Source organism: Eurytemora carolleeae, unplaced genomic scaffold (genome assembly GCF_000591075.1).
Source record: "Eurytemora carolleeae unplaced genomic scaffold, Eaff_2.0 scaffold1595, whole genome shotgun sequence".
In the NCBI taxonomy this organism is placed as follows: domain Eukaryota; kingdom Metazoa; phylum Arthropoda; class Copepoda; order Calanoida; family Temoridae; genus Eurytemora; species Eurytemora carolleeae.
In genome coordinates, this window is record NW_019397491.1 from 37,596 (window position 1) to 64,506 (window position 26,911).

Sequence of the window (26,911 nt, forward strand, 5' to 3'; positions counted from 1 at the left end):
TGTTTACGAAGTACTTATAACTTCTACTTTTTTGTTATTAAAAATATCAGTTACGAGGTTTTGATATTTTTAACTTTTTTGATCATATCTTGATAATTGAGCAAATTTAAATCGAGCAAATTGATTAATTGATTGAAAATAATTCTTGCATAACTAGCCGGGCCTCGATTACAGAAGGTATATTAATGAGCCGTAAACTTTAATTATATTTAAGTCAGTCGATTGATTATTGTGATGGGCATAGATACTGCTCAATCAAGGCAAGTAAAATTAAAATTTTTTTGAAATGGCAGTTCGCATAGACTGCTTTCTTCAGGTATACTATACGCTCAAGTATACTTATCACATAAATGTCGTATCAATTTAATTAGTTGTTTAAATAGTCTCTGTTAGATTTTATAAAAAAACCTAAATTTTTAACCAACAAAAATGATGCTCTGTAGAGTACGATTTTTTATTTTTTCAAACCTTTGTATTTTGAACAATTATCTTTTATTTTAAATTTAACCTTGTTCTATTTTAAGTTCAACGTTATTCGTTTTTTAAATTGATTTTTGTTTAAAATATATCAAAATTATGTGTTGTAAAGAGAAAATGTAATTTTTTGTTATAATTAGATTAAATTTGTGTTCTGTATTTAGTACAATTGTATAATATTTAGAGTACAACTTTGTACGTGGGTAATATGAGTTTCTACACAACGGAAGAACAACTATACGAACTGTTCAGTAAATGTGGAGAGGTAAATCATGTTTTAAATTTATTTTTTAACTTAATAGTGATATAAATAGAAGTCATTTTCAACGTAGAAAGGGCGTCGATCTGGTTGTTTAAAGCCTAAATATTCTTTTGGGGATTGTATCTTACAAATATTTTCGGAGGTGGGGAGGGAATTTTATTTTCCCCTGAAACCACATTTTTAAACCATTTATGCGAGAGTGGGGGGGGGGGGGTATTAAAAAAGAAAAGAAAATTGTTCCCAAAGAATCTGCTAAGCCATTACTTTGGTCTAGGTTAAGAAGATAGTGATGGGCCTGGATAAATTCAAGAGAACCCCCTGTGGTTTCTGTTTTGTTGAGTACTACGTTAGGTTAGTAAAATCGACCTTCTTGGAATACTATTAAGTTATCGCATTTAAAAATCTTTGTAAGGATCAAGTAGAATATAGTTTTTAGAAAAGTGCGTCCCAGATTTTCTATTTGAAATGAAGTTCATTTGAACCTGACAATCAATTTTTTTTAAGTTTTCAAAGTTAGTTTTACAATTAGAAATGGTTAAAATACAGTGGTTAACTAACTCCCAAACTCTTTAAACCAATATCTTTTTAGAAGAAATGAGAATAAAGTGTAAAACGAAGTATAAATTGAGTTCTGGGGTTTTAAGAGTTCTTATTTTTGTTGTTGTTTAGAGAGGATGCTGAGAATTCTATGAGATATGTAAACGGAACCAGATTAGACGACAGGAAAAGAACCATTTAATTTATTCAATGTGTATTATTTTTTATTTCAGATTGAGTTTATTGTACATAAAGTTTCATTTTTTGCCTTATTTGCTTCAAATGTTATGCCATTTTCATCAATAATTTTCATATAATTTGATCTGGTTCTTTGATCAGAATTATTCGAACAGACTGGGATGCAGGATTCATTGAGGGTAGACAATATGGCAGGGGGAAATCCGGGGGTCAGGTAGGGAATATATTTATTGGGAAAATCCGGGGGTCAGGTAGGGAATATATATATTGGGGAAATCCGGGGGTCAGGTAGGGAATATATATATTGGGGAAATCCGGGGGTCAGGTAGGGATATATATGGGGGAAATCCGGAGGTCAGGTTGAGAATGTATGTATTGGGGAAATCCGGGGGTCAGGTAGGGAATATATATATTGGGGAAATCCGGGGGTCAGGTAGGGAATATATATATTGGGGAAATCCGGGGGTCAGGTAGGGAATATATATATGGGGGAAATCCGGAGGTCAGGTTGAGAATGTATGTATTGGGGAAATCCGAGGGTCAGGTAGGGAATATATATATGGGGGAAATCTGGGGGTCAGGTAGAAATATTCATATGAGGGAAATCTGAGGGTCAGGTAGGGAATATTTATATGGGGGAAAGCTGGGGGTCAGGTAGGGAATATTTATATGAGGGAAATCTGGGGGTCAGGTAGGGAATATTTAAATGGGGGTAATCTGGGGGTCATGTAGGTAATATTTATTCGGGGGAAATCCGGGGGTCAGGTAGGGAATATTTATATGGGGGAAATCTGGGGGTCAGGTAAGGGAATATTTATATGAGGGAAATATTATCTTGTTGATTGTGTAATGTGTACGGTTTATTGTATATTTCAGTTGGTTCGTTTTTAGTTATTTTGTCGCCTATATTTTCTTTCAGGTTCATAATTTCGTATAGAAGAAGAAGAAGAGCAAATGTGCTTTTTTTGCTTATCTCTGCCAAATCTTGACCCTGATAGAATTGATATGGAAAATTACGATCCAGTTCTAAAAACGATGCAATATCAAACGTTTTGTTAAAATGTGCCCATTATCCTTGTATTCTTGTCATTAAAGTCTGTACCGTGTGCAATTTTTTATACTGACAAAACGATTTTGTATTAATTTAGGTCCGAGACGAGTATAGAACAGATTTTGACAGCGGACGAGGCGGCTATGGTAAAATCGTCCAGCAGAAGTTAGAACAACCTGACTTTTTGACGTAACCACATCCATCCGACGATACCGTATGGGGTTCTCTTTCAAGAAGGAAACCTTGGCATATTTCTAAACCGCAGATTCTCAACTTTTTTTCTTTTTTGTCTCATTTTTGTCCTCTGCAATCATACCTTTGTAAAAATACTTGATTGTTTTGTTTATATTTTCAGATATTTCAGCGGAGAAAATGTCGTCGGGGCAATCCAGGGCGGACGAAATCATGGCGAAGCTGGGGAAGGCGAAGGTTATTTTTTTATTTTTTCATAATAAATGAAATTATAATTATAATACAGTTGTCGTCGTGCATTTCAATATTACGAAGACGACTTCTATTTTAATTGTGATTTCTACCAAGCTGCTCGGCTGCTAGGCTGCTAGGCTACTAGGCTGCTCGGCTGCTAGGCTGCTAGGCTACTAGGCTGCTCGACTGCTAGGCTGCAAGGCTACTAGGCTGCTAGGCTGCAAGGCTACTAGGCTGCTAGGCTGCACATAAAAATGGAAACATATAGAAGCTGTCAATTAACAAATTCTTTTAGTGTTTACAGAACTTGTAATTTTAAAAAAGCGTGTTATGAATTAAAGCCTATACAGAAAAGTAGTCTTAATTCTAGTGATATAAAGTAATACGCGCTTTTAATTTCAATTAATTGCAGGTGAAGAAGCAGGCAACGAACTGGAGTTGGGACGACGAGGAGTTAATGTACGAGATGAACCAGAGGGACACCAAGAGGACTAAGCGCAGGTTGGAGAAGAGTAAGGAGACGGAGGAGTCCAAGAAAATGAAGAAGGATGAGAAGCTTCTCAACACATATATGAGGGAGGAAAGAAAACTGTTCCTGGGAGGTAGATTTCCACTTGTACATAGGGATGGGCACTTAAGTGTTTATTAGAAATTGTTTTGAGATTTTCGGAACGATTGTCAAAAAACTCTTAAATTCGATTTCTCTCTCAAGATCTGCTTTTTTAACAATTTAAGTTTATAGCACAATATTTCAACTTTTTATTCAAGAAAAAATCTGTCAAAGAAAATTAGCAAATTAACTCAGTTTATCAAGTGATTGATTGATTGTTTGATTACTTGCTTGCTTGATTGATTGGTTGATTTATTGATTGATTTACTCACCCAATTCTAGGTATATCTGAAGATACGACGGAGAAGGATTTAAAGAAAGTATTTTCACAATTCGGTACAATCATTGATTGTAAGGTGAAGCATTTTTATTTTTATTTTTACTTCAACTGAAGCATCTTTTCAGCATGATGGAAAAACGGGGGGAAAAAACAATAGTCTTGAATTTTGAATCAAAATATCTAGGGGTATATACCTTATACAGGTTTACCCACAAAGGACGAGACTTTAATAACGACCTGAAACTGTTTACATATGACGATCTAAAGGTTTAATTCTGTCTATAACATGTTTAAATTGGTCTCGCAAAAATTTAAACAAGTGTGCAGCTAAAAGCAGTGCAGCTTTTGCGGGTAACCCTGTATGTGCTTCAACGATAATTGCGACCCTTATATTACTTCACTAGAGATTTGTTGGTGTCTGAAATTGGCCGTTAAAAAAAATAGCTGACCACCTTTTTTTTACAAAGATATGTCTTCTCTTTCTTCAAATTATATTTTATCCCCAGGTTATGAGAGATGCGGCTACTGGAACCTCTCGAGGCTTCGGTTTCGTCACCTTTGCGTCCTCGTTCATGACGGAGGCTGCCCTGGACAAGGCTCCCTTTGAGATCTGTGGAGCCAAGGTGCAACCTAAACGTGCAACCCCTGACAAACCTCGATACAAGCAAACCAATACAGAATTCGATACAACACTAGACAAGGCTTGTGAAGGGAAACGCAGTATTTTTATTGGTGAGTATTTTATTAATAAAAAATCATGTTGTCTAAATGAGTTTTTTTTGTTTGTTCGTTAAACACCACTCGTTTAAATGAAAATATAATGGTTAAAAATTCCAGAGTTAATTGATATGTTCTTTCTATTCTTTTTTTAGACCGATATTTATGGCGTTTTATTTATCAAAGAACGGAAACAATTTATTTTTATGTTCAGGTGCTTTGCGGGATAATATTTCTGAGGATGATTTGGAACAGTATTTTGCAGGTAAGGACCTTGCATGCATATGCGAATTGGTGTGAAAACGAAGCGGATTAAACATGATTTCTGAGACATTCTCTACTTCTAAAAGAATGGAAAGGAGTTAAAAGAAATTATAACCTGTTTTTCTTCTGTAAAATTCTCTTTTGCATGAATTTGCCCTTTTAGTTTTCACATCACCATATTGAATTGATTATTCTTATTGACTAGGATTTGGTCGGGTTGTAAGAGCCTGCAGATTAACGGATAAAGATACTGGAGAAAAAAAGAGGTAAATACAGGGATTAGATCCAATAATCTGGACCTACGAGCTCACAAGAGAGTTAATTTGAAGAGAGTTTAAAATAAAATCGGTCAAGCTGGTTTGAAATAGTTTGGTTGAAATTAGTTCGGACTCTGAACTAATTTTGAGAAACTCAATGTAATTCACTTTTAATTATTTACCCAACTTGAGAGCTTGTTTTGACGATATTTATTTAAAATAACAAGACATTTAACTTTTTTTCAAGTGATACATTGATGCATACAATTTCCCTTTTAATTTTTATGAATTTTCTGTTCAGGTTTGGATTCGTAGATTTTGCAGATTACGGCGTTGTACGAAAAATCATGAATATAACAAAACATTATATCAAGGGAAAGCGGATACGGATAGATATGACCAGACCTAGAATAGGTAAATAAGCGGATACGGATAGATATGACCAGACCTAGAATAGGTAAATAAGCGGATACGGATAGAAATGACCAGACCTATAATATGTAAATAAGCGGATACGGATAGATATGACCAGACCTAGAATGGGTAAATAAGCGGATACGGATAGATATGACCAGACCTAGAATAGGTAAATAAGCAGTTAAATACTTCTACGGAGCCTCTAATACATTGAATGATTGAGTGATGATAATAACACTAATAAAATCATAAAAATTAAAGAATAGAACTAAGGAGAGTGGGATAGGATTTGTTCACATCTTACTGTGACGTGTTAGGATAGATCAGGAACAATAACAAAGATTGTTAGGCTTGGTATTCCTGAGCAGGGCAGGAGGGACTGACCTGATGAATGATTGTTTACCAACGAGGTTAAAGTATATAGATTGATGATGTACGCTAATCCTTTACTTATTGTACAGGCCATGTACTTCACTTCCAAAGGTCAATCTGTATATTACAGTACTCGTATTCGTTTTTCATGTAATTATTAAAATCCACTACTCCTTTATCGTGTGCAGGATTCCATTTTCACAGGAAGATGATTCACAGTCTTTTACAGAGCAATATTTCATCGTTTATAAACTGTTCTGAGAAAAATGAGTAAAATTCAAGATTCAATACCTGCCCATACACTTGTCCTCCGAAAGCGTACTGCATATTTGATTTTTGTACTGTATGAATAGGCCACAATCTCTTAAGATCCTTTATCAGTAAACTATCCCAAGTGTACACACGGAGAGGTAGTTAAGATCCAGCCCCCCTGTTGTTTACTAAATGTTGTTTGTTTACATTAAAACTAGGTCTAGAGCTGTCCTCATACATCAGAGTAGAATGTAAACAAGCTTATTCTTTTTTTTAAGTTCTAACCTGCACAGTGCACAATGCTACAATAGATTTTAAAATTATCAATGTTTGGGATAAGGGGGAAGAAATGTCCTTGGATGTCCACAAAATGTTTAAATTTTTAATATGTTTTAAAACTTTACGTTTGATAATATTAAGATTCTTATTTTAGAGTTCTCTCATCAGACGAAGACAGTGTATGTTGGTGGATTAGAGGACGGTATTGATGACCCGGAGTTACATGCTTACTTCTCAGAGTTTGGATTCGTTACTAGAGCTCTCAGGTACAGTTAGGAGTAGCTAGGGGGAATCAGGGGCTTACTTCTCAGAGTTCGGATTCGTTATTAGAGCACTCAGATACAGATAGGGGTAGCAAGGGGGAAGGGGGGCTTACTTCTCAGAGGTTGGATTCGTTACTAGAGCTCTCAGGTACAGTTAGGAGTAGCTAGGGGGAATCAGGGGCTTACTTCTCAGAGTTCGGATTCGTTACTAAAGCACTGAGGTAAACAGCTAGGGATAGAGAAGTGAGGGGGGGGGGGGGTTTCCCCCAAATTCCGGATTAGTTAATCGTATTAGTGAATTCAGGTATTTACAGTAAGTGTAAATAGGATGGGGGGGGGGGGACCTAAGGGGGAATTGGAGTCTTTTTGAATTTGATTGCAACATATTTAATTGATTTTATCAGTAAAATGGGGAGAAATTGGATGGATAAAATGTGTCTAAAGAGGGATAAACTTGCCAGCGGTGGTTGTTCATCCCTACCCCCCCCCCTCAGGAAAAAAAAACATCTGAATTCTAAATATTAAATACCCTGAAAGAGATATTCTTGTTTTTAGAATACCCGACAAGGATGGTCCAAAGCGTAAATATGGATTCGTCGACTTCGACGATTATGACGCAGTTGATATGGTTGTGACGCAGCGGGAGCATTATATTCACGGACACAGGGTGAAGGTTGAACTCGCTTTACCCTTGATTAACGACACCCTGTATGAATGTCCAGAGGCTAGCGCTACTACTACGGAAACATGGGAAGAAAAGGTAAATTTTTCACTTGGGATTTAAGGAGTCATTTAAAGGGACTGTAAGTGTAATTTCAAGTGACCCTTTATGCAAAGATGACAATGCCCGATTCACAACAGTACCCTTAAAAGCTTTGTCCTATAGTATGAATTATATATATATCAATGTTTGCAATTTTGAAACCTTTTAAACTTTTGCCTGATAAGGAGATATCTTCATTTATGAACTGAAAAATTGATTTATTTTAATTGTGTGTTTTCTATAATAGTGACTTGTGGATTTATACTCATTGACAAGGTAAAAAAACAAGGAACGTTAATTGCTGTTGTATATTCTCTGCGAACATATTGAAACCAGTTCTCTCTGAGCTGTGTTTGTAAACAAGAATAGATCCATCAATGCAAGGTTATAATGCAAAGAAAGTTATTTCAGAGGTGTACGCATCTTTTGTACTGCAGTGTACTGTCTCGGGGTGGTAATTTAAACACAAGACGGATGTCGAAGTCTGACATAAAAAATCAATGAAATATTCTTGAAACTATTATGTGAATTATCAAAATTTAATTCTTTTAACCAACTCGGATACTAAACGAACACTGATGCTGTGAGTGATGCATCTATTCTTGTTTACAAATTCCGTCCAGAGAAAATAACTTTTACTGCCTTAATTTTTCTTTTTGTATCCGAGGAGGTGGGTACACGGGAGAATATACTTCTGCTCAGTAATGTCTTATTTTTAGAGGATTTTAAAAAATGCAGAAGTTCTCCTATGATTTTCCTTAGTGTAGCATATGATTGATCCCAGTACTACAAGCAAGCTAAAAGATTTACATTTGAATAACTTAGTTTTTTTAAAGAATTAATTACTAACGGATGTTGCTAGAGATAAAATCATTACATTTTGATAATTTTAATTATTTATGTAATAATTTCTTATGAACAGAATATTTCATCGATTTTTATGTGAAAGATTGATCCCATGTCAGGCTGTGACGCCTCTACTCTTTTGTTTATTTCACACCCAAGAGACAGTACACTAAAGTACAAAAAATGCGTACACCTCCGGAATAACTAACTTTACATTATAAGGCTTTGCTCTGTTAGAGAATGAAGAATTTTTTTCAATGTTATACTTTTAAGTTAGAAAAACTACGATATCTTCCCTATTAAGGTTATCGTTGTAAATTGGGCATAAACCACTTGAAGTTACGCCGACATTTTAAAAGAATAATTAAACAGTGACTCAAAATTGTTGAGGGAATCTATGTGTACGTAACGATGTACACTGTACAGTACATGTATTGTAGGTACAACGGAAGTTGCAGTACGCTATCCCGGATCAAGGAGCTTGGGGAGAATCATTTAATTACGAGATTTTTGTAAAAGGAGGTCCTGAGATACTCTCCAGTCAGGTTAGCTAGATTCTATGGGTATTTTAAATACCAAATATTAAAATAAAGGGTATGGAGGAGATGTCCTGTTTGATAAGGGTGGGAGGGAGTCCCTGTCTTCAATTTTGGTTAAAATCTTTCAATTTTTTGGCTGCTCGCCTAATTAGTGTTCATTTCCTAAAATATAATTGTATTGAATTTTAATGACCTCTAATGACCTCAACAAATAGAAAATGTTTCAACTTTGGCTTTACGTATTGTAACAAAAGCTAGGATCCCAAGAAATAAACTAGCAGCAACGAATCTAGCGTTTTACCCTCTAATGACCTCTTAACGACATCTAATGATCTAAAATGACCTTCAAAATGAAAATGTTTTAACTATGGCTTTATGTTTATAAACCTACAGGATTGAAATTTTTCATGCACACAGGTATGACCTAGGGCTACAACTTTGCTTTTATAAAGTTTGCTCTCAGAGCAATAGTTTAGGCTCCTAAGGCTCGGCACCGAACTGGCACCGAGTCGGCCCTCAATAGGTTTGGTTAGCATACCCTAACCAAATCTAGGAACCCAGAGCTAAAAGAAACGAATCTATCCATTTGCTGAATATTTTAGGTGAAAATTCCTCGTGGAATGCTTGAGTACGTGGTTGGTATGGCGGGGAAGGTTATTGAATCTATTGCTGAGGATACAAAAACTAGGTTAATGATCAAGAAACCAGATATGGGATCCAAGTAAGCTTTGTTAAATTGTTAAAAATTCAATTTTTTAGAAAACTACTTAATTGAGCGAAGTATCATAATAAATTACTCTTGCTTTTGTTTTAATCTATATCTTTTGATTTAGTAGTCTTGTCTTCTATATAAAGGATTAAATACAAGATTTTAACTTTTTGAAATCCATTCATTTAGAAAGTATTTTAAGGTGATATGATATGAAACTTCTGAATTTTGAAAATTGAATGACCAAAAAGTATTTTAAATCATTTTAAATCCAATGCAAGCCACTTAATACAATGTTTGTAAATGAAAAGATTTACATCTATTTTATGTTTTGTCCTATCTCATCATGAACCACAAGGCATAAGCATTTTAAGAATATTATGAATTAAACTAGTCCCCCCACCCTGACCCCCTAAAATATACCACTGTGGGAGGGAGGGTATAAAATGTTTCATTAATCTTGAACTTTTTCAGGGATGTTTTTATAACAATTACAGGAAGACAGGATGGTCTAAAGCAGGCGCAGTACATTATGGCGAACATTGTCAAGTCCAACATGCACAAGATGAACCTTGTCAGCGCAACTGCCTCCATTACCACCAAGAAAGAAGAAGAGCCTAAAACCAGCTGATAATATTCTTCGAGGATTTTTGTATTTTCGAGGACTTGCATTTTTTGTAATCCTCCAATTCTCTGACGAGTCGAAGTTATGAATTTATTATGTTTGAAATCCTATTTTGCAGAAAAAATGTCCGGAGTGTCGAATATCGACATGATGGAGGGAGAGACGGAGTTCCCGGAGGATATCCTGGACGACGACGACTACTCCGAGATGCCGGAGCTAACGGAGTCTCCTAAGAAAACTGGTGTATCAGAGGCTAAGGTTGGATTGGAATGAGAATTAAGGGGTTTTGTGAAGGATTTTCGCAAAATTCTACTGTTTCTGAGTTTGTAAAAAATTATTGCGCGTTGTTAACCCTATACTTTATGTGTACAATGGGTAAATGGTGCCGCCCCCCCCCCCCCCCCTAGGAGATTAAGACTTTAAAGTAAAGGTTTAGAGTACAATACATATTCAATGTTCATTGCTTAATTTGTCAAGGCCAGCCCATTAATAAATAATTAGAGCCCTAACTTTAATTGTTAGGGTCCTACGGAGGTTTTAAAATAAGGCCAAAAGGCCGAAGAGTAAAAACCAAAAAATTTGTTTAACAGATAATAAGTTGTGCCACATGTTCTTCTATTCATTTATTATGGGCTCTTCAAAAATGTTGATTAAAGATCTATGGCTTAAAAAAAAAGTTAAGGGCTATTTTAGATTATTTTTTACATCTTCTCTACCCTTTGAATAAGATAAAATTAAAATTAAGATTAAAATTACTATTTCTTATAAGTCGAGAAATTTCAAAGTAATTAGTGTGGAAATTAATATAAATAATAAGATTGTTTTGTTGTAAGTATTCAAGTATTATAGAGGGATTTTATTAAAAGTTATCAAACATTTTACTCATGAGGCCGAATTTCTGTTTATTTTTATTAGTTATTCCGTGTTAAATGTATATTTTTATTAATTTTTTTTTTTTAATATTATTTTTACTACAGTTGAACCCTAAATAAGCCATACATAGAAAGAATTTGTCAAATGTCGTCTTGTCAATTTTTCAATGGGTTTTATACTATTTTACATAAATCTCAGTATTTGCGAAAATAGATTAATAGCCATGAATATGCAGAAATAGTTTTAAAGAGTTCCATATAATCAATTAATTAAAAAAACTAAATATCTGCAACATTCCATTATCAGAAAGTGTAAATTACGACATTTGATGAATTCTTTCGATGTATTCGTTATTAAGAGTTTCACTGTATATTCTATAAATAATGAAATACTTTGACAATTTTATATTTCTTGGTCTCCATATTCTTCTTGTTTGTTTATCTTCCATTGTGTTCGGCTAATATTAAAACTCAATTTATAGAAATGACTTTTCTCACATAATGTTCCCAGGATACTCCCAACGAAGCTAAGGAGGAGATACATGAAACCTCTGGTATTGTCGGAGAGTGGGAGGATATCCTAGGCTCCGGGAGATTAAGGTATTTTATAGATATATTTGTGAGAAATCTGAATAGAGGGAGGTACAGGGTGACCCACTTAAGTTGAGACTTCAGAGACGACTATACGAAAATTATTTTTCTAATCCTGCAGCTGTTCACTTGTTTTTTTGTTGTTGCTTATTTTCGTCATCTTGTATAATTATACCTTTTTATTTATAATTTTTAAAACGCCACAGATATTCATATTTAAACAGGTATGGGTAGTCCTTAAAGCGACTGTAGATGGAATTTCAAGTGCCATTCTATTTGAAGAGAAGCAAACCCGATTTACAACAGTACCCTTAATACATATGTCTGACCAAAAGTGATAAAATATACTCCTTAATTACGATTATTATCTTATATATAAATATTTTTAAAGGGAACCCATGGGTGCCCTGGGGGTAGCATAGGCTTAATAAAATCTATATATAAATTTGGCTTGTCTTTCTGTTTGTCTGTCTGTTTGTTTGTATCCAATAAACGTCAAAACGGCTGAATCGATCGGGCCCAAATTTTTTGTGTGACATCACGTGACCACAGGGAAGGTTTATGAATGATCAAAATTTCAAATATTTGTCTCTATCAAAATTCGATTATCATTAAATTTTTGAAAATTTTGAAAATCCACGAAATTTTTTGTGAAAATCCGCGAATTATTTTTGTTTTGTTTTACGATGTACACAAAGAGAACATGTTCACAATTAATTTAGAAGATGGGCGCGAAGCGCCCTCTAAGGCTAGAAAGAAGGGCGCGAAGTGCCTTGAATTTCTGGTTTAAATAAATTTTTTCAAAAACCAAACATTATTTTTAAATAGTTTTTCAAAATTTTTATTTTTTTTCAAAATTATTTTTTTTGAATTTACACGGGCAACTTTGGGAACTTCAGCTAGTTATTACCACTAAAAGAGAAAGATAGACTCGTCAACACCCACCACCCCACCCCTTATCCCCTTTTCCTGCCTGGGCTATCTGGAACTCTCTCCCCTTCGCGTCCGGTCACACTGTTATGTGTACATTTTAATTAGTATTCCGGCGTTGATGTCACTGAGTCAGTAGAAGACTAAGAAAATACATATGATTCGCTTGCTTTCTTTTACAGAGTACTACATGTATTAACTTCATATGGGACATATAGGGCCTCTAATGTGAGAAATGTTTATAAACATCTACATCTACCTGATACCGCTTGTACTCAAGTACACGTATACTCTATTCTTTATAACTACCTATACTCTATTCTTTATAACTCTATTTTATTACTACTTGTGATTTAGGAAGAAGATTCTAATAGAAGGAACAGGAGATAAACCTGATAAATCTATACGGGTTCGGATTCATCTAAAGGAATTCTTGTACGAGGACGGAGATTGTATTAAAGGTAATTATTATTATTTGGTTTCATTGAACATATCAAGTTTAGTTGTGTGAGCTTACTTAGCTTTAATTTTAGTTTTTTTTATCAGATAGAACGGGGTTTGATATTTTTAACTTGATAACGCTTGGTTTGGTGGTATTTGACTAATGTGAATGTTTTGGTTCACAATGAATATTTGGCAGGCTCAACTTTTTTTCTTCTCTGAAACTCTCACTCTTATAAATAACTGCAACTCCCCTCCCCCTACCTTGCCGCCCCCTCCCCTTTAATTAAAATGATATAAATTATTATGATTTTTATGTTATAAATTTAGGTTTCAACGGGGCTCTTATGGAAAATATGTACATCAATAAATGAATTTATTATTATTATTATAATTAAGTAATTATTAGATGAGGAGTTAGAGATGAATGTTGGAGAGTTTGAACTTGTCCAAGCTCTCGATCTTATTCTTCCATTGATGAGAGTTGGAGAAACGTGCAGGATTGAGGTTAATTAGTTTTAAAAATAGACCCGAACCTTGTTAAAAATTTACGGAATAAAAAAAAATTGTCTTTTTAATTTTTATGCTGAATCTTGATAAAAATCTCTCATTAGTTAAATTACCTACTGCCGCCTGCCAATTCAAATCCTGAATCAAAGATTCAAATCCTGAATCATAGATTCAAATCCTGAATCATAGATTAAAATCCTGAATTATAGATTCAAATCCTGAATCATAGATTCAAATCCTGAATCATAGATTCAAATCCTAAATCATAGATTCAAATCCTGAATCATAGATTCAAATCCTGAATCATAGATTCAAATCCTGAATCATAGATTCAAATCCTCACGATTCTTTAACTTTGAATCGGTGATGAAGGATTTGAACCGGCGGTAGTTAGTTAAGCAAATTCATTAAATTCTGTGACAAACACACTAATACAAAGTTATGAGACAGTTTTACATCTTTGAAACTAGGGGTTTATTAAATAAAGATAATTTCTCTGTCCCTTCATTGTCTTAAAAGCGCCGAAAATGTGTGGCTTAATTTACAGATTTATAACATAGGTTGGGGCAAAGTAATATTTTAAGGGGGACCGGAGCAGAAGACAAGTTATTTGTCGAAAGGTTCTCTATAAATTACAGAAAGTAGAAATTATACAAGTGTGATATATCTAGAGTGAGAGTGCGTTCTGTTATGGAGAACAAGGGGACGGAGATAGGGTTCCTGGAAACCACAAACTTTATCTAGAGGTGGAGCTCATCAGTGCCAGGGACCTTGGACCCATCCGGGACCTTCCTGATCCAGACAGACCAGTGTAAGTAATCTCCAGATAGACCAGTGTTAATGCTCACTAAGATAGACTTGTGTAAATTCTGACCCAGATAGACCTGTGTTAATTCTGACCCAGATAGAACTGTAAATTCTGACCCAGATAGACCAGTGTTAATGCTGACCAAGATAGACCTGTGTTAATGCTGACTCAGATAGACCTGTGTTAATTCTGACCCAGATAGACCTGTGTTAAGTCTGATTAGTGCGGCCTCCATTTAGTGACATTTATGATTCACAACGGTGCCCTTAAGACTGAAACCTATAAATGAATGAGATATTCTTAATTTTCCATCTAAAATTCATTATTTTCCCTTGTTTTTTCTCTTTGGGGTTAGATACGTTTTCAGAATTAGTTTTTTAAAATTAATAAGTAACGACGACATAAAATGTAGAAAAAGTTCTAATATAGACTACAGACGTCATGTATAGGAACATGTTGAGGAAATAAAAATTAATCTTATCATTAATCTTGTTCAATTACTAGTTTCTATTTTCTCATTATTCTGGTTTCTCATTATTCACAAAGATTTTCTGCAGAATTTCTAGAATTATTATTGAAAAGACGTTTTTTGAAGAATTTGAAGAAATCTGCGAATAAATTCGAAGAAAATAAGAAATCCAATATAATAATGAAAACAAAATAATCGATTTTAGCATTGATTTATTGACTAATTTCTTTTGAGAAATATATTTCTAACCATCTAATTAAAAAAACCAATTCCGAAAACGTATCCACCCCCAAAGTAGGAGTTTTGAACGTTGAATTTGCGCTCAAACTCAGGATTTACAGAATTTATAGAATTGGAAATGAAAAGAGGGTACGAGGAAACTACTGGTTTAATAATAATAATAATAATAATTTATAGAATTGGAAATGAGAAGAGGTTACGAGGAAACTACTGGTTTAATAGAGGGGATTATAGTCAAGCTATTCAGTGTTACAGGTATTAAGAAATTGCTACGAAAATTTGCATCAATTTTCAAGACTGGGTCTACTTTCAAGTTTCGCAACGCCTTGAATTTGATTTTGCCTCATTAAATTACTTTTTTGTTGCCATTTTGACACTGTTAAGCAGTTGCTTCAGTTTATAAGAACTTAAGTAAAGCATAGTAACTATCTTTGTTTTAAAAGTTTTTTTTTGTGTTGTGAATTGATCTCCATCTTAAACAGATCTGGTAATTAATGTAATTCCATTTCGATATCCCTTGGGGGTCATAATCTGCAGATTGACAGATCAAGCATTTATCCTCAAATTTAAAAGTGTCAACATTGGATATTGAGATCAAGCGGTTAGGATTAACGACGCTCCAAAAGACAGTTCCGATCTCTAAACATTTGAATCTTTTCAAGTTAACAGTGATAACCTTTGATGGTTTAAACTTTGCCTATTTGATTTGATTCTGTGTGAGTGAAAAACAGGGATAATCGATTTTTTTGAAAAAAATTTTATAATTTTTTTTTGTTCTGAGTTAAGATGTAATTAAATTAAAATGTGATAAAAAAATGTTTTTGGAATATAAACAAAAATCTACTAAACCAATTTCTATAGTTTTCCAAAATTTCATTTTAAAAAATCAAAAATTGAATAAGATATAACAAAAAATGTAAGCCAAATAGTGGCATTTTTGAAGTCATAACAGTTCTAACAATAGAAAAAACATTTTCATAACAAATTTTTAAATAATTTATTTTAATTAAAAAAAAATTTGTTTGAAAATTTTGTCCAAAACATCGTGTTTCTCTGGTTTTTTACTCAATCTGTATTCTCATTATTTAAAATATCAAAGGTCAAAATATTGTAAGATTTGGGTTAGTAGCTGGTGTAATTATTGAATCTCGTTAAAAATTATTTTAAGTTATTTATTTTTTCTCAAAACATTTTATTGTATTGTAATTTATTAAATCAGAAAAGCTGCTGAGTTTCTTTATGATGAAAACCTCGATGATCAAGAGTTAGAGGTGAGAATCTAAATTAATTATTAATTATATTAAAAACAGTGCTTGTGATTCATTTTATTTTAAAATTATGGAACCACCTAGAAAAATAATAATCAATTTATCAAGTAAGATTTTTAATACTTAATTCATTACGTATTTTCTCAATTTATCTTAAACTTCAAACCAACTAATTTGTCTCAAATATATTTTCCCTTATCATTAGGTAAATCACAAACCAAGCCCCCCCCCCCTCTCTCTCTCTCTCGACTCAAATATATTTTCCCTTATCATTAGGTAAATCACAAACCAAGCCCCCCCCCCCCTCTCTCTCTCGACTCAAATATATTTTCCCCTATCATTAGGTAAATCACAAACCAAGCCCCCCCCCCCTCTCTCTCTCTCTCGACTCAAATATATTTTCCCCTATCATTAGGTAAATCACAAACCAAGCCCCCCCCCCCCTCTCTCTCTCGACTCAAATATATTTTCCCCTATCAACAGAAAAATGGACCAAATATACATACACGACGTCACAAGTGTCAAATTTAACGAGGAAAACGAAATTTTCTCACATTAGTTGACATTATTTACAAGATTAAATAAAAAAGTGTTAAAACAGACAATAAAGAACACATAAAATTCCACACTTATTTTTCTGGAAGTTAAGCACTTTATTCTAAAATTATCACAATTATTAATAATTTTGTCGGACACAAAAACTGAATTGACACTTGATGCTGTACTACAATGTGACGTCAGAATACAGCTATACTGAGAGTGTACAAAATCAACGTTGCCATTTATTGCATAGAATCTATTTGGGATAAACTATTTACTTAGTTAAAAATTAAAATAACAAAGAAAAAATAAATTATCGCTTAAAAAAACTAACAGGAGTAAAATATAGTAAAACCCATAAATATCAGAAGAATAAAATTAATAATTAGATGAGAAATGGAAGATCATGGTGAAAGAGGTTAATATAGAAATAAACTATATATTTTCAGTTAATCCTTTAAATATCAGATGGAATAAAATAATAATTGAGAAAGGGACGAACAGAGATAGAAACTATGTATGTTCAGGCAAATCCTGAAAAATCTGGAGAAATAATTAAAACTTGAAATATTAAAAAAAATAGATAACCATGATGAAAGAAACTTTCAAGATAGAAGTATTACATTTATTTTGGTGTAACCTAAAAGATAAGAAGAAATAGATGATAACTGAAAAAAGAGACTAACAGAGATTGAAACTTAAGTATTTTACCTAACCTTGAAATATTAGAAAAACTAGATAATCAGACTTATAGAGATAAATAATAAATATTTTATTAATAACATGAAATATTTGAAGAAAAAAAATGATTATTGAGAAAGAGACTATTAGAGATAGTAGCTATACATGTTCAGTTAATCTTGAAAATCTGGAGAGGTAAATATTGAAGGAGAAAGAGACTATTAGAGATAGTAGCTATACATTTTCAGTTAAATCTTGAAAAATCTGGAGAAGTAAATATTTAAGGAGAAAGAGACTGTTAGAGATAGATATTCTTTATTTTCAGTTAAACTTTGACCGGTTTCTACTTCCTCCAGCATCTCAGAGAATTATAGAGGACAGAGTTAAAACTTTAAATAATATGTGCCAGGTAAGCATGTTTTAAGTTGGAGGGCCACAGCTTGGACCAAAATATAGTGCTTCAAACTAGTTTCATGCATCAAAAAATCCTGCACTTTCCTGAAAAAGGAACTGGTGATTTATTTATTTGTTTTAGTTAAAGAGCATCATTTTTCATCTAAGTGGCCTTAGAAAAAACGAGAAACCTGACCCATCTGCACCCCCTTGAGATAATGAGATCTGAGCCTCTGGGTATAGAACCTGTTAGGATCGTATACTGGTATATACGACATGGGTCAGGCCGTATGTTGGAAATATCATGAGACCCAGTATAATGTTTTGTTACACTTTTTTTGTATTCCCCTTAGGTAGTTTCCTGCTTATTATTATTCAAAGAAGATCAAGATCATCTACAGCTAATGGATTTTCCACATCATCATGTTAAAAAAAAATATCAAGGTCATCTTAAACTACTGGATTTTAGAATCTTATATAGGGAAGATGATGAAACTGCTGGATTTGCTAAATATCACCCAAAGAAGATTGAGATCAACTCTGCCTGCACTACACCCACGCACATTTTCTTATCTTTATTAAGAAAGATCAAGATCAACCATACTTTATCTATAGCTACTGGATTTTCTAAATCTTCCCAAAGCAAGATCAAGACTAACTCTTATTGGACTAAAGCTACTAGATTTTATAAGTCTCCATAGTGGATCCTAGATCAACTATGTCTGCCTTTCAGCCACTGGATTTTCCATATCTTGCCCATAGAAGATCAAGATCAATTATAACTGCACTACAGTGATTGAATTTTCTTAGAAAATGGACATTAACATTAACTTGTCCGACACATACTAAAGCTTTTGGAAATTCTTAATCATGACCTACAAAGATCAACAACAACTGCTTGATCTTATTAAAATAAGATCAAGATTAACTAGCCTGCACTAGATATACTTGATTTTCTAAATGTGAAACAAAGATCAAGATCTACAAAGCCTGTTTTAAACCTGATGGATGTTTGACATTTGCCCAAAGAAGATCAAGATCACTGAACTACTGCTACTGGATTATCTAAATTATGTTCAAGGATATCTCGAGATCAATACTGGGTTTAACCTCAGCCACCTCATTTTCTGAATGTTGCTAAAAAAAGATCAATATCAACTAAATCTTATCAACAACTGCCAGAACTTCTGTGAATTTTCCCGATTGTTATGCTTGCTACGGGAATCCTGATTTTCCAAGCTACCTTGCAACATTACTTACCAGTTTCTCCAAGTACAGTTACAGTTATAAAACAACATATTGGAACCAATAAGTCATTCTTCTAATCACACAGGTTAGAATTAGACAGAAAGATATTATTACACAAAAAAACTGTGGGTAATTAATTATTCATTACCCAAGCAGAAAACCAATGGTTGAATATTAGATATTCATCAAGAAAAATGAAAATATAGAAATCCTCGGGTCAACAAATAAAATTTTTGAAATATTTCTTTTTAAATTTGAAGCACATATTAAACTGTTTAAACTTTCTTAACTTTCTAAAACAACAATGTCAATGATTAATAATATAAAATTAAGACATAAAAGATCTATTATCGCTTTCTGAAAGAAATAGTTTCTGTTACTAACACAATGCAAAGTCTAAGAAATAAGAATAACAGATTTTTAAGGTGTCAAATTTCTGTTATGAACACAATACAAATTCTTAGAAATAAGAAAAATAGATTATTAAAGCATCAAATTTCTGTTAGTAACAGAACGCGAAGTTTTAAAAATAAGAATAACAGATTATTAAGGTATCAATTTTCTGTTACTAACACAATGCAAAGTCTTGGAAATAAGAATAACAGATTATTAAGGTATCAAATATCTGTTATTAACACAATGCAAAGTCTTAGAAATTAGAATAACAGATCAAATTTGGCTTTTTTTAAAGAAAGTTACAATTGGCAACAATTAGAGATACTTAAAAAAATAAATAAGTTTTTAATTATTGAAAGGTTTAATATTGAATTAACTTCCAAAAATATGCAGATGCAGTATTTTAAAATTCTGCATTATCCTTCTGAATAATAATAACAACCAGTTTACAAAGAATATGAATCATAAAAACAGTTGACGCCGAAACTTGACTGTCCAAATATTGATTATAAACCATTTTTACTAACTTACAAAACAGAGTTTTCTAAAATCTGATAGCTTAAACAGCAAGACTCGAAATGTTGGACATACTGGACTCATCTATAAGAAAGATTTGAATTAAATCTAAGGTCATTTTCTTTATTCCTAAATCTTCACACTTTCTTCTTACTCATATTTATTCTTTTTCTGGTATCGCCGCCTGCTTTATCTGTATATTACAATTTTTTTGCAACTGTTACTGGTTATCATTTCAGGATATAAAACAGAAAAAGCACAATTTCTATCAAAACATTAAGAACAGAAAACAGAGACAGAACTGTTTTTTATCCAAACATTTGGAACATTAAACAGAAACAGCACAACTTCTTTCAAAACATTTAGACAATAAAAACAGAAACAGCACCTTTTCTATCAAAACATTTAGAACAATAACAGTACAATTTCTATTAAAACATTTAGGTTAGAAAACAGAAACAGTACATTTTTTGTTAAAACTTAGTCTGAGATGATTATTGAAGGTAAGGTTGTAGAAATATTTCAGGTCCCAGTAGACAAGGATATCTGGCCTTCTGATTTTACAGAAATGGCAGAACCAAGAATTGAAGTTTTGCTCAAGCTGTCTGAGGTATTCTCCACGTCAAACACTTAATTTTGGTTAATCCATATATCTGAATAACCTAGATCTAATGAATAGAAAGAAGTAGTTGAACCACCTCTCTTGTGGAAACGTTGATAACCTGCCTGTTATGCTTTTAAATAACTCAATTTGTTTGTAAGATGTTCACCCTTTTATTTAATAATGGTAGAAGAATAAGGCACACTTTTGGTCTAAGCTGTAATAACTTTAGATATGGAAAGTTTAAGAAAGAGTTCAAAACATGAATTATGAATCTATCTACAAGGAGAATTCGTTTGAAACACTCTACAGACCTTCGAAAATTCCAAAGGGGAATTGTATTATCAACCTCTGAAAATTGTTAACAAGATCCATAATTTAGTGATGATTTATCCTAATTTTTCTATAATTTTTTAGAAAACACTCCCTTTAAAGGTTTGTTTATTGCTAGAGAAGAATTATTTGTAATAAATCATAACTGACTTTTTTTTTTTATAAATTTCAGGCACAAATGAAATTGAAGGCTTGGGATTCAGCATTAGTCACTGTAAATCAGGTTAGTTAGTGTTTTTATTCAAATATATTTATCAAATTATTATTTTATTGATGGTAAATCACTTAAACTGTTTGTCAGTATTTTAACACCCTACTCTTCCAATAGCCATCTCAAACTTGCTTTAAAAATGTACATTTTTCAAGGATTTTTCACTACAGCACATATCTCAGCATATTTAGGCTTCCTGAGCTGAAAACTTTAGAATGGATATCCTTAATCCCGATCGTTCAATTAATCTGGAGATTAATAACAAGAGAAGAACAAGCATTATTTAATCTCGAGATTATGAAAAAGAGTGTATCAAGCCTTAATCCCGATATCCGCCATTCAAAAGTTCCCAGCTCTGATACAAGATCCACGAAATAAAATATCCACCAAAGCCTGCTAGAAAGGAAAAAAAAAATCTTTTTAAAGATCAAATCTCTACACATAAGAGATAAATAGAAATTTCCAAATTTTGAATGGTTTAGTATAAAAAGAAGTATAAAAAGAATAAAAATTGCTGACAAAATTTTCATTTGTTGAAAAAGGCGGTAACTCTACAGGGCCTGGATCCGGACGGATATGTATCAGGATCTGCACTAAAATGAATTTGATCTTATGCACTGGTTTTACATATATTTAGTATTCTTATATTTTTAACATCTCTTTAAGTTTATGTTTGTATTTGATTTTTATCTATTTATTTTGATTGAAATATTTTAGGTTCTTCGTATTGAAGTTAGGAATGAAAAAGCCATCTTTAGGAAAGGAAAGATCCACAAAGCTCTGGGAAATGTTAAGGAATCTTTAGGTGGTTTTAGTACTTGTCACAGTGTTACACTGTTACAAGAAATTCGAACATTTTTTTCGTAATATCGAAGTAACCTAGAGCATTTCGAACTTTCGGATATTTTTTTCGAATCTAGGAACAAAACGTTCGAAATTTCTTACGAATTATACAATTTTTTCGCATTTCGTTCGCCTAAATTTCGCTTTAATCTGTTTCGCGGAAAAACACAAAACTTTCACGAAATAAGAAAAGCGAAAATTTTGCGGAGAAAAATGAAAATTTCGCCAAAATCAAATGCGAAAATTTCGCGAAAAAATACGGATTAGAAATTATTAATAATGATAAAATAAAACTTCTAATGCTGAGAACTCAAAGCTGAGAATTCCACAGTTTTTTTGCGCAATTAACTGTTACACTTTTGGTTTTCGCGGAATTTTTTTTTAACAAGATTTTTTGCGAAATTTCGTTTCTTTTTGCATTTTTTGCTTGATTTTTCGCGAAAGCGAAAAAGTTCACGAAATGCGAACGAAAATTTTGGAAACCTTAAGTACAAGCTTTAAGACCTCACTTCATTCTTGAGATAGTAAATTATTTAAGTTTGAGTAAATTATTTAAGTTTGGAGGATGGATACTAAATAGTAGCACATCCTCAACAGCCTGATTCTATTTGATTTTGAAGCTATCATTTTTTACAACATGATTTAACATAAAAACCTATTTAAAAGTTGTGCACTATTAGGGCTCTTCTAAAAACCCCTAAGACCTATCAGTTTTTACTTATTATTAAAAATAATAGTTTTAACATTGTAGTATCAACTTTCTAATTTTATTTATTTTTTAATGCGTACGTCAGAAAGTAAAGACACTGCCTATCAAATAGCGTAAAAAACATTGAAATTTGGTTAATCTTTATTTTATTTCAGCAATGATGGAGAAAGTTCTTCGGATCTATCCCCACAATAGATTAGCCCAGGTATATTCTAGACAGCTCTCTAAGTGTTAAAATTGATAATATTCTTAACTAAATTAATTGTTGATTACTGCAAACACTTCTTTCAAATCTACTCCTCCTCCTCCAATTCCATTTCAGCCTTTTTCTTAACTTCTTGTTTTTATTTAATTTATTATACTGTTTTTGTTCATTTATTATATTGCTACTATTTAATTTAATTATATAATAGTCTGGCCTTACTAGATAGATAAAGACAACATGTCCGTCAGTGTTGACTGTTGATATCATGTCAGAAAAAAATACATTTTTACATCCTCGCGTTGAAATCCAGTAGTATATAAGGAAAATCTTGTATATCATAATTATTTTCCTACAAATACTTTATTTTCCTCAATAAAGTGAGAGAAAAAAATTACTCAAACCATGAGGGGGGGGGGGTCCAAGTGGGGGCATGATTTTTCAAGAAATACCTACAGTCTAATCCACAACTTCAGGGACACCTTACGAATTTATTAAATGTCGTTTTCTTAACCTACTGTTCTCGCATATTTAATTTTATTTTTACAATTACTGTGATTTATGTCTTACAGTATAAAACCAATTGAAAGATTCCTAAGACGACATTTTATCAAGTCTTTCCATTTCTCCGAAGTTCTTAGTTACACTGTTTTATATCCAACAGGTTGAGGTAAAGGAATTAACTAAGAAGCTGAAGGAAACAACGTTGAAGGAGCAACGAATGGCGAGGAAGGTAAAAAGTAAAACTCGAAAAAAATATCTTATTACTGACCGGTTCATGTACATAGGAAGACATTGTACATAAAATTGTAAACGTGGTAAGCAAAAAAAGCACTCACAGGGGCGTTCACTCGGGACGCATTAAGGAATTTTTCCATTTTTCATTCCCAACACCCGTTTGGACCTGAAAACCCCCTAAATACACTGGTCTAAAGTATTTAAGTGGCCATGCTTAGTTCTGCTTTTCATTAAATCCGATCTCGTCACATTAACCTTTTTTCAGATATAAGTAATAGATTTTTTATATTTATATCTATCTATCTAGATGTTGGGACTACCTGAAGACCCACCTCCTCCACCACCTCAACCCCTGATAACGAAAAACGAGCAGATTATCCGAGCTACCCTTGGCGCCATTGTCGCGCTTACAATCGCTATTCTTGTGCGCGAGATATCAAAGTTGTTTTAGTCCGACTGTTTGCATTGTTTAAATCGTTAAATGATTTTAAGACATTTTTACCATTCTTTTGATAAACCCTTAAATACTGAGCTTTCAATTCAGTTATTTTAATTAATGTTCACTGTTACCAAATTAACAAGATGTTAAGTGTCATGTCTGTTTTACTATTTTTAACTGATATTTTGTCAGATATTATTACTAACTAGTGTAGATCGTTCAGGCTCGAAGTTATGTTGCCAATTTTAGTATTTTGCATTTTTTAAATTTGAAATTGTAATATTTAGTGATCTCTGTTTTATTTATGTTTTGCACAAATGTTTCGCAAATCTTGTACAATTGATAATGCATGTAACAATTAGGTTGTACAATTAAATTAAATGTCAATCGAAACATTAATCTAATCCATCCAATATGCATTTTCTGTGATTTGAAGGGAAAAAATAAATAATAATTTGATCATGTTGTCCTGTCCTAAATATCAATCATTGTTAATTTTAGATATAATGTTAATGTTCCTTCTAGACTCTCTTGAAGATGACAACAATTTACAATTTGACTTGGCAACCCAAAGTTCCTAGGAGTAGCTCGAAAATGGAAAAGGCATTAAAAATTAAATTTAAAATTTGACAATTTTCTTTTTCTCTGTAATTATGTATTAAGATATTTTCGTTTTTAGTATACAAGTGCGATTAAAAGGTGGTATAAGCAGTTAAATTAGAAACTACGTCTTGTGTTTGCAGGGATATGTTATGGTGTTGTGTTGTATAAGTTCAACAAACACTTTTTTTGATGTGTGTACTCTGTTTTGTGTGTGTACATTGTGTACTCTGTGTTGTGTGTGTGTTATGCAACAATTTTCTGATTTTTTGTCAAAGGGGAACAGATGAAAACTTTGTTTTTGCAAATACGACCCCTGATATTATAAATGATGCTCTTAAAAAAACTAAAAAGTAAAAACAGTTCTGGACCAGACAAAATTTCAACAAATTTGCTAAAGTCTATCATACCAATTATCATGAATCCTATTTGTCATTTATTTGATTTATCTTTCAAAACTGGGTTTATTCCTACCACTCTTAAAACTGAAAAAATAGTCCCAATCTTCAAGGCTGGGGAAACGGATAATTTTACAAATTATAGGCCCATAAGTTTGCTTTCTTCGTTTTCAAAACTTTTAGAAAAAGTGGCAGCAAATCAAATTATGAAATATTTGAATAAATTTAAACTACTTTATGAACATCAGTATGGCTTCAGAGCCAAGCACAACACTACTCAACCCTTAATTCATTTCTTAGATAAAATATACAACGCACTAAATAAATCTGTATCCGAATATACTCTGGGAATTTTATAGATTTAACTAAAGCTTTTGATACCTGTGATGTTGACATTCTACTGAGCAAGCTTGAACACTATGGATTTCGTGGGACCTCTAACTTATGGTTCAAAAATTATTTAAAGGGAAGAAAACAATTTACTTCAATCAGGGGTGTTGACTCTTAACTTAAAGAAATCTCTTGTGGTGTACCACAAGGGTCGATATTAGGACCAATTTTATTTCTAATTCTTATCAATGACCTTCCTAAAGCATCGAAATTTTTTACAATTCTTTTTGCCGATGATACAACACTTCAACTGATATTACTTCTAATTCAGTTTGGAAAAAAGTGAATATCAGGTTTCGATGTTTTCATGGAAAAAGACTAAACTCCGAAATCCGGGAACCCTTGATGGAAAAGTTAAATGAGACTTCAGTGACGATTGTACGGAATTTACATTGTCTGTTTCCTAATCTATATATAAATTTGGCTTGTCTGTTTGTTTGTTTGTTTGTTTGTCTGTCTGTCTGTCTGTTTGTATCCAATAGACGTCAAAACGGCTGAACCGATCGGGCCCAAATTTTTTGTGGGACATCTAGGGACCCCAGGGAAGGTTTATGAATGATTGAAATTTTAAATATTTGTCTCAATCAAAATTCGATCGTCATTAAATTTTTAAAAATTTTGAAAATCCACGAAATTTTGTGTGAAAATCCGCGAATTATTTTTATTTTGTTTTACGATGTACACAAAGAGAACATGTTCACAATTAATTTAGAAGAGGCTAGAAAGAAGGGGGCGAAGCGCCTTGAATTTCTAGTATTCAATACTTCCGGAAATTAAACATTTATTTTTAATTTCTTTGCAAAAACATTAAATGAGCCATTAAAGGACTGTATTTAAAGCAGAAGACCTAATTTAACCATGGGATTGTCATATTTCAATTTTTAGGTCGTCTTTTCACACTCATCATTTGTGGACAGCCCTGTACATTCGATAAGATTAGATGCCCATGTAACGTTAATTGATCCATAGATTTAGGCCAATTTTATTTATTTGAGTTATTTTGCTACCCTGCAACAATTCTCCATTGATTTTAGTGGCCTCAATGTGTCATTGGAAATTTGGAGCTTTTGTTATAGAAGCTTTCATAAACACTTGCAAAACATGTAATTGCACAATATTGATTCGTCATTCTATAAAATATAAACATTATTCTAATTATATATTGAATATTGCAGGGTTGGCTAAACATAATTAGATTTTTTACCATGAACTAGAAATCGTAAAAATATCACAATCCACGATCTGCGACAAATTGCAATGTTAAAAATGCTAATCGATTATTGTACAAGGAATAAAAAATGAGCTTATAGTGGCAATGCGAGTTATAAAATGAAGCAAAAATAACGAATAAAATCTGTCTCTAAAGTTTCATTGTTTGTGAATAACCCTGTACTTCTGTG

The 26,911-nt window shown here is 32.7% G+C and overlaps 3 protein-coding genes across 5 annotated transcripts; all 3 read left to right on the forward strand.

The window, feature by feature from the left end:
• On the forward strand, nt 1-2,881 carry LOC111714572 (nuclear cap-binding protein subunit 2). The gene is made up of 6 exons (XM_023489711.1): nt 1-177; nt 662-742; nt 1,014-1,090; nt 1,409-1,462; nt 1,616-1,688; nt 2,623-2,881. Exons 2-6 carry the CDS (start codon nt 686-688, stop codon nt 2,716-2,718), a joined length of 357 nt encoding a protein of 118 aa, XP_023345479.1. The 5' UTR covers nt 1-177; nt 662-685; the 3' UTR covers nt 2,719-2,881.
• Nucleotides 2,873-10,268, forward strand: LOC111714568 (heterogeneous nuclear ribonucleoprotein D0). Its single transcript, XM_023489704.1, has 12 exons — nt 2,873-2,954; nt 3,364-3,553; nt 3,844-3,917; nt 4,348-4,573; nt 4,773-4,823; nt 5,028-5,088; nt 5,381-5,493; nt 6,554-6,665; nt 7,218-7,422; nt 8,712-8,816; nt 9,413-9,531; nt 9,994-10,268. Exons 1-12 carry the CDS (start codon nt 2,898-2,900, stop codon nt 10,148-10,150), a joined length of 1,470 nt encoding a protein of 489 aa, XP_023345472.1. The 5' UTR covers nt 2,873-2,897; the 3' UTR covers nt 10,151-10,268.
• LOC111714570 (peptidyl-prolyl cis-trans isomerase FKBP8) lies at nt 10,220-24,625 on the forward strand. Of its 3 annotated transcripts, none has more exons than XM_023489707.1 (13): nt 10,220-10,402; nt 11,528-11,616; nt 12,895-12,998; nt 13,388-13,485; nt 14,160-14,299; nt 15,183-15,260; nt 16,225-16,276; nt 20,574-20,657; nt 21,154-21,204; nt 21,910-21,997; nt 22,900-22,949; nt 23,611-23,679; nt 23,992-24,625. In XM_023489707.1, the coding sequence occupies exons 1-13, from the start codon at nt 10,229-10,231 to the stop codon at nt 24,133-24,135; spliced, it is 1,221 nt and encodes a 406-aa protein (XP_023345475.1). In that variant the 5' UTR covers nt 10,220-10,228; the 3' UTR covers nt 24,136-24,625. The 3 variants fall into 3 exon arrangements, with proteins under 3 accessions (XP_023345475.1, XP_023345476.1, XP_023345477.1); XM_023489708.1 differs by lacking the exon at nt 20,574-20,657 and adding an exon at nt 17,820-17,903 and having other exon boundaries at nt 23,992-24,585; XM_023489709.1 differs by lacking the exon at nt 20,574-20,657 and having other exon boundaries at nt 23,992-24,585.
• Nucleotides 24,626-26,911: the final 2,286 nt, after the last annotated feature.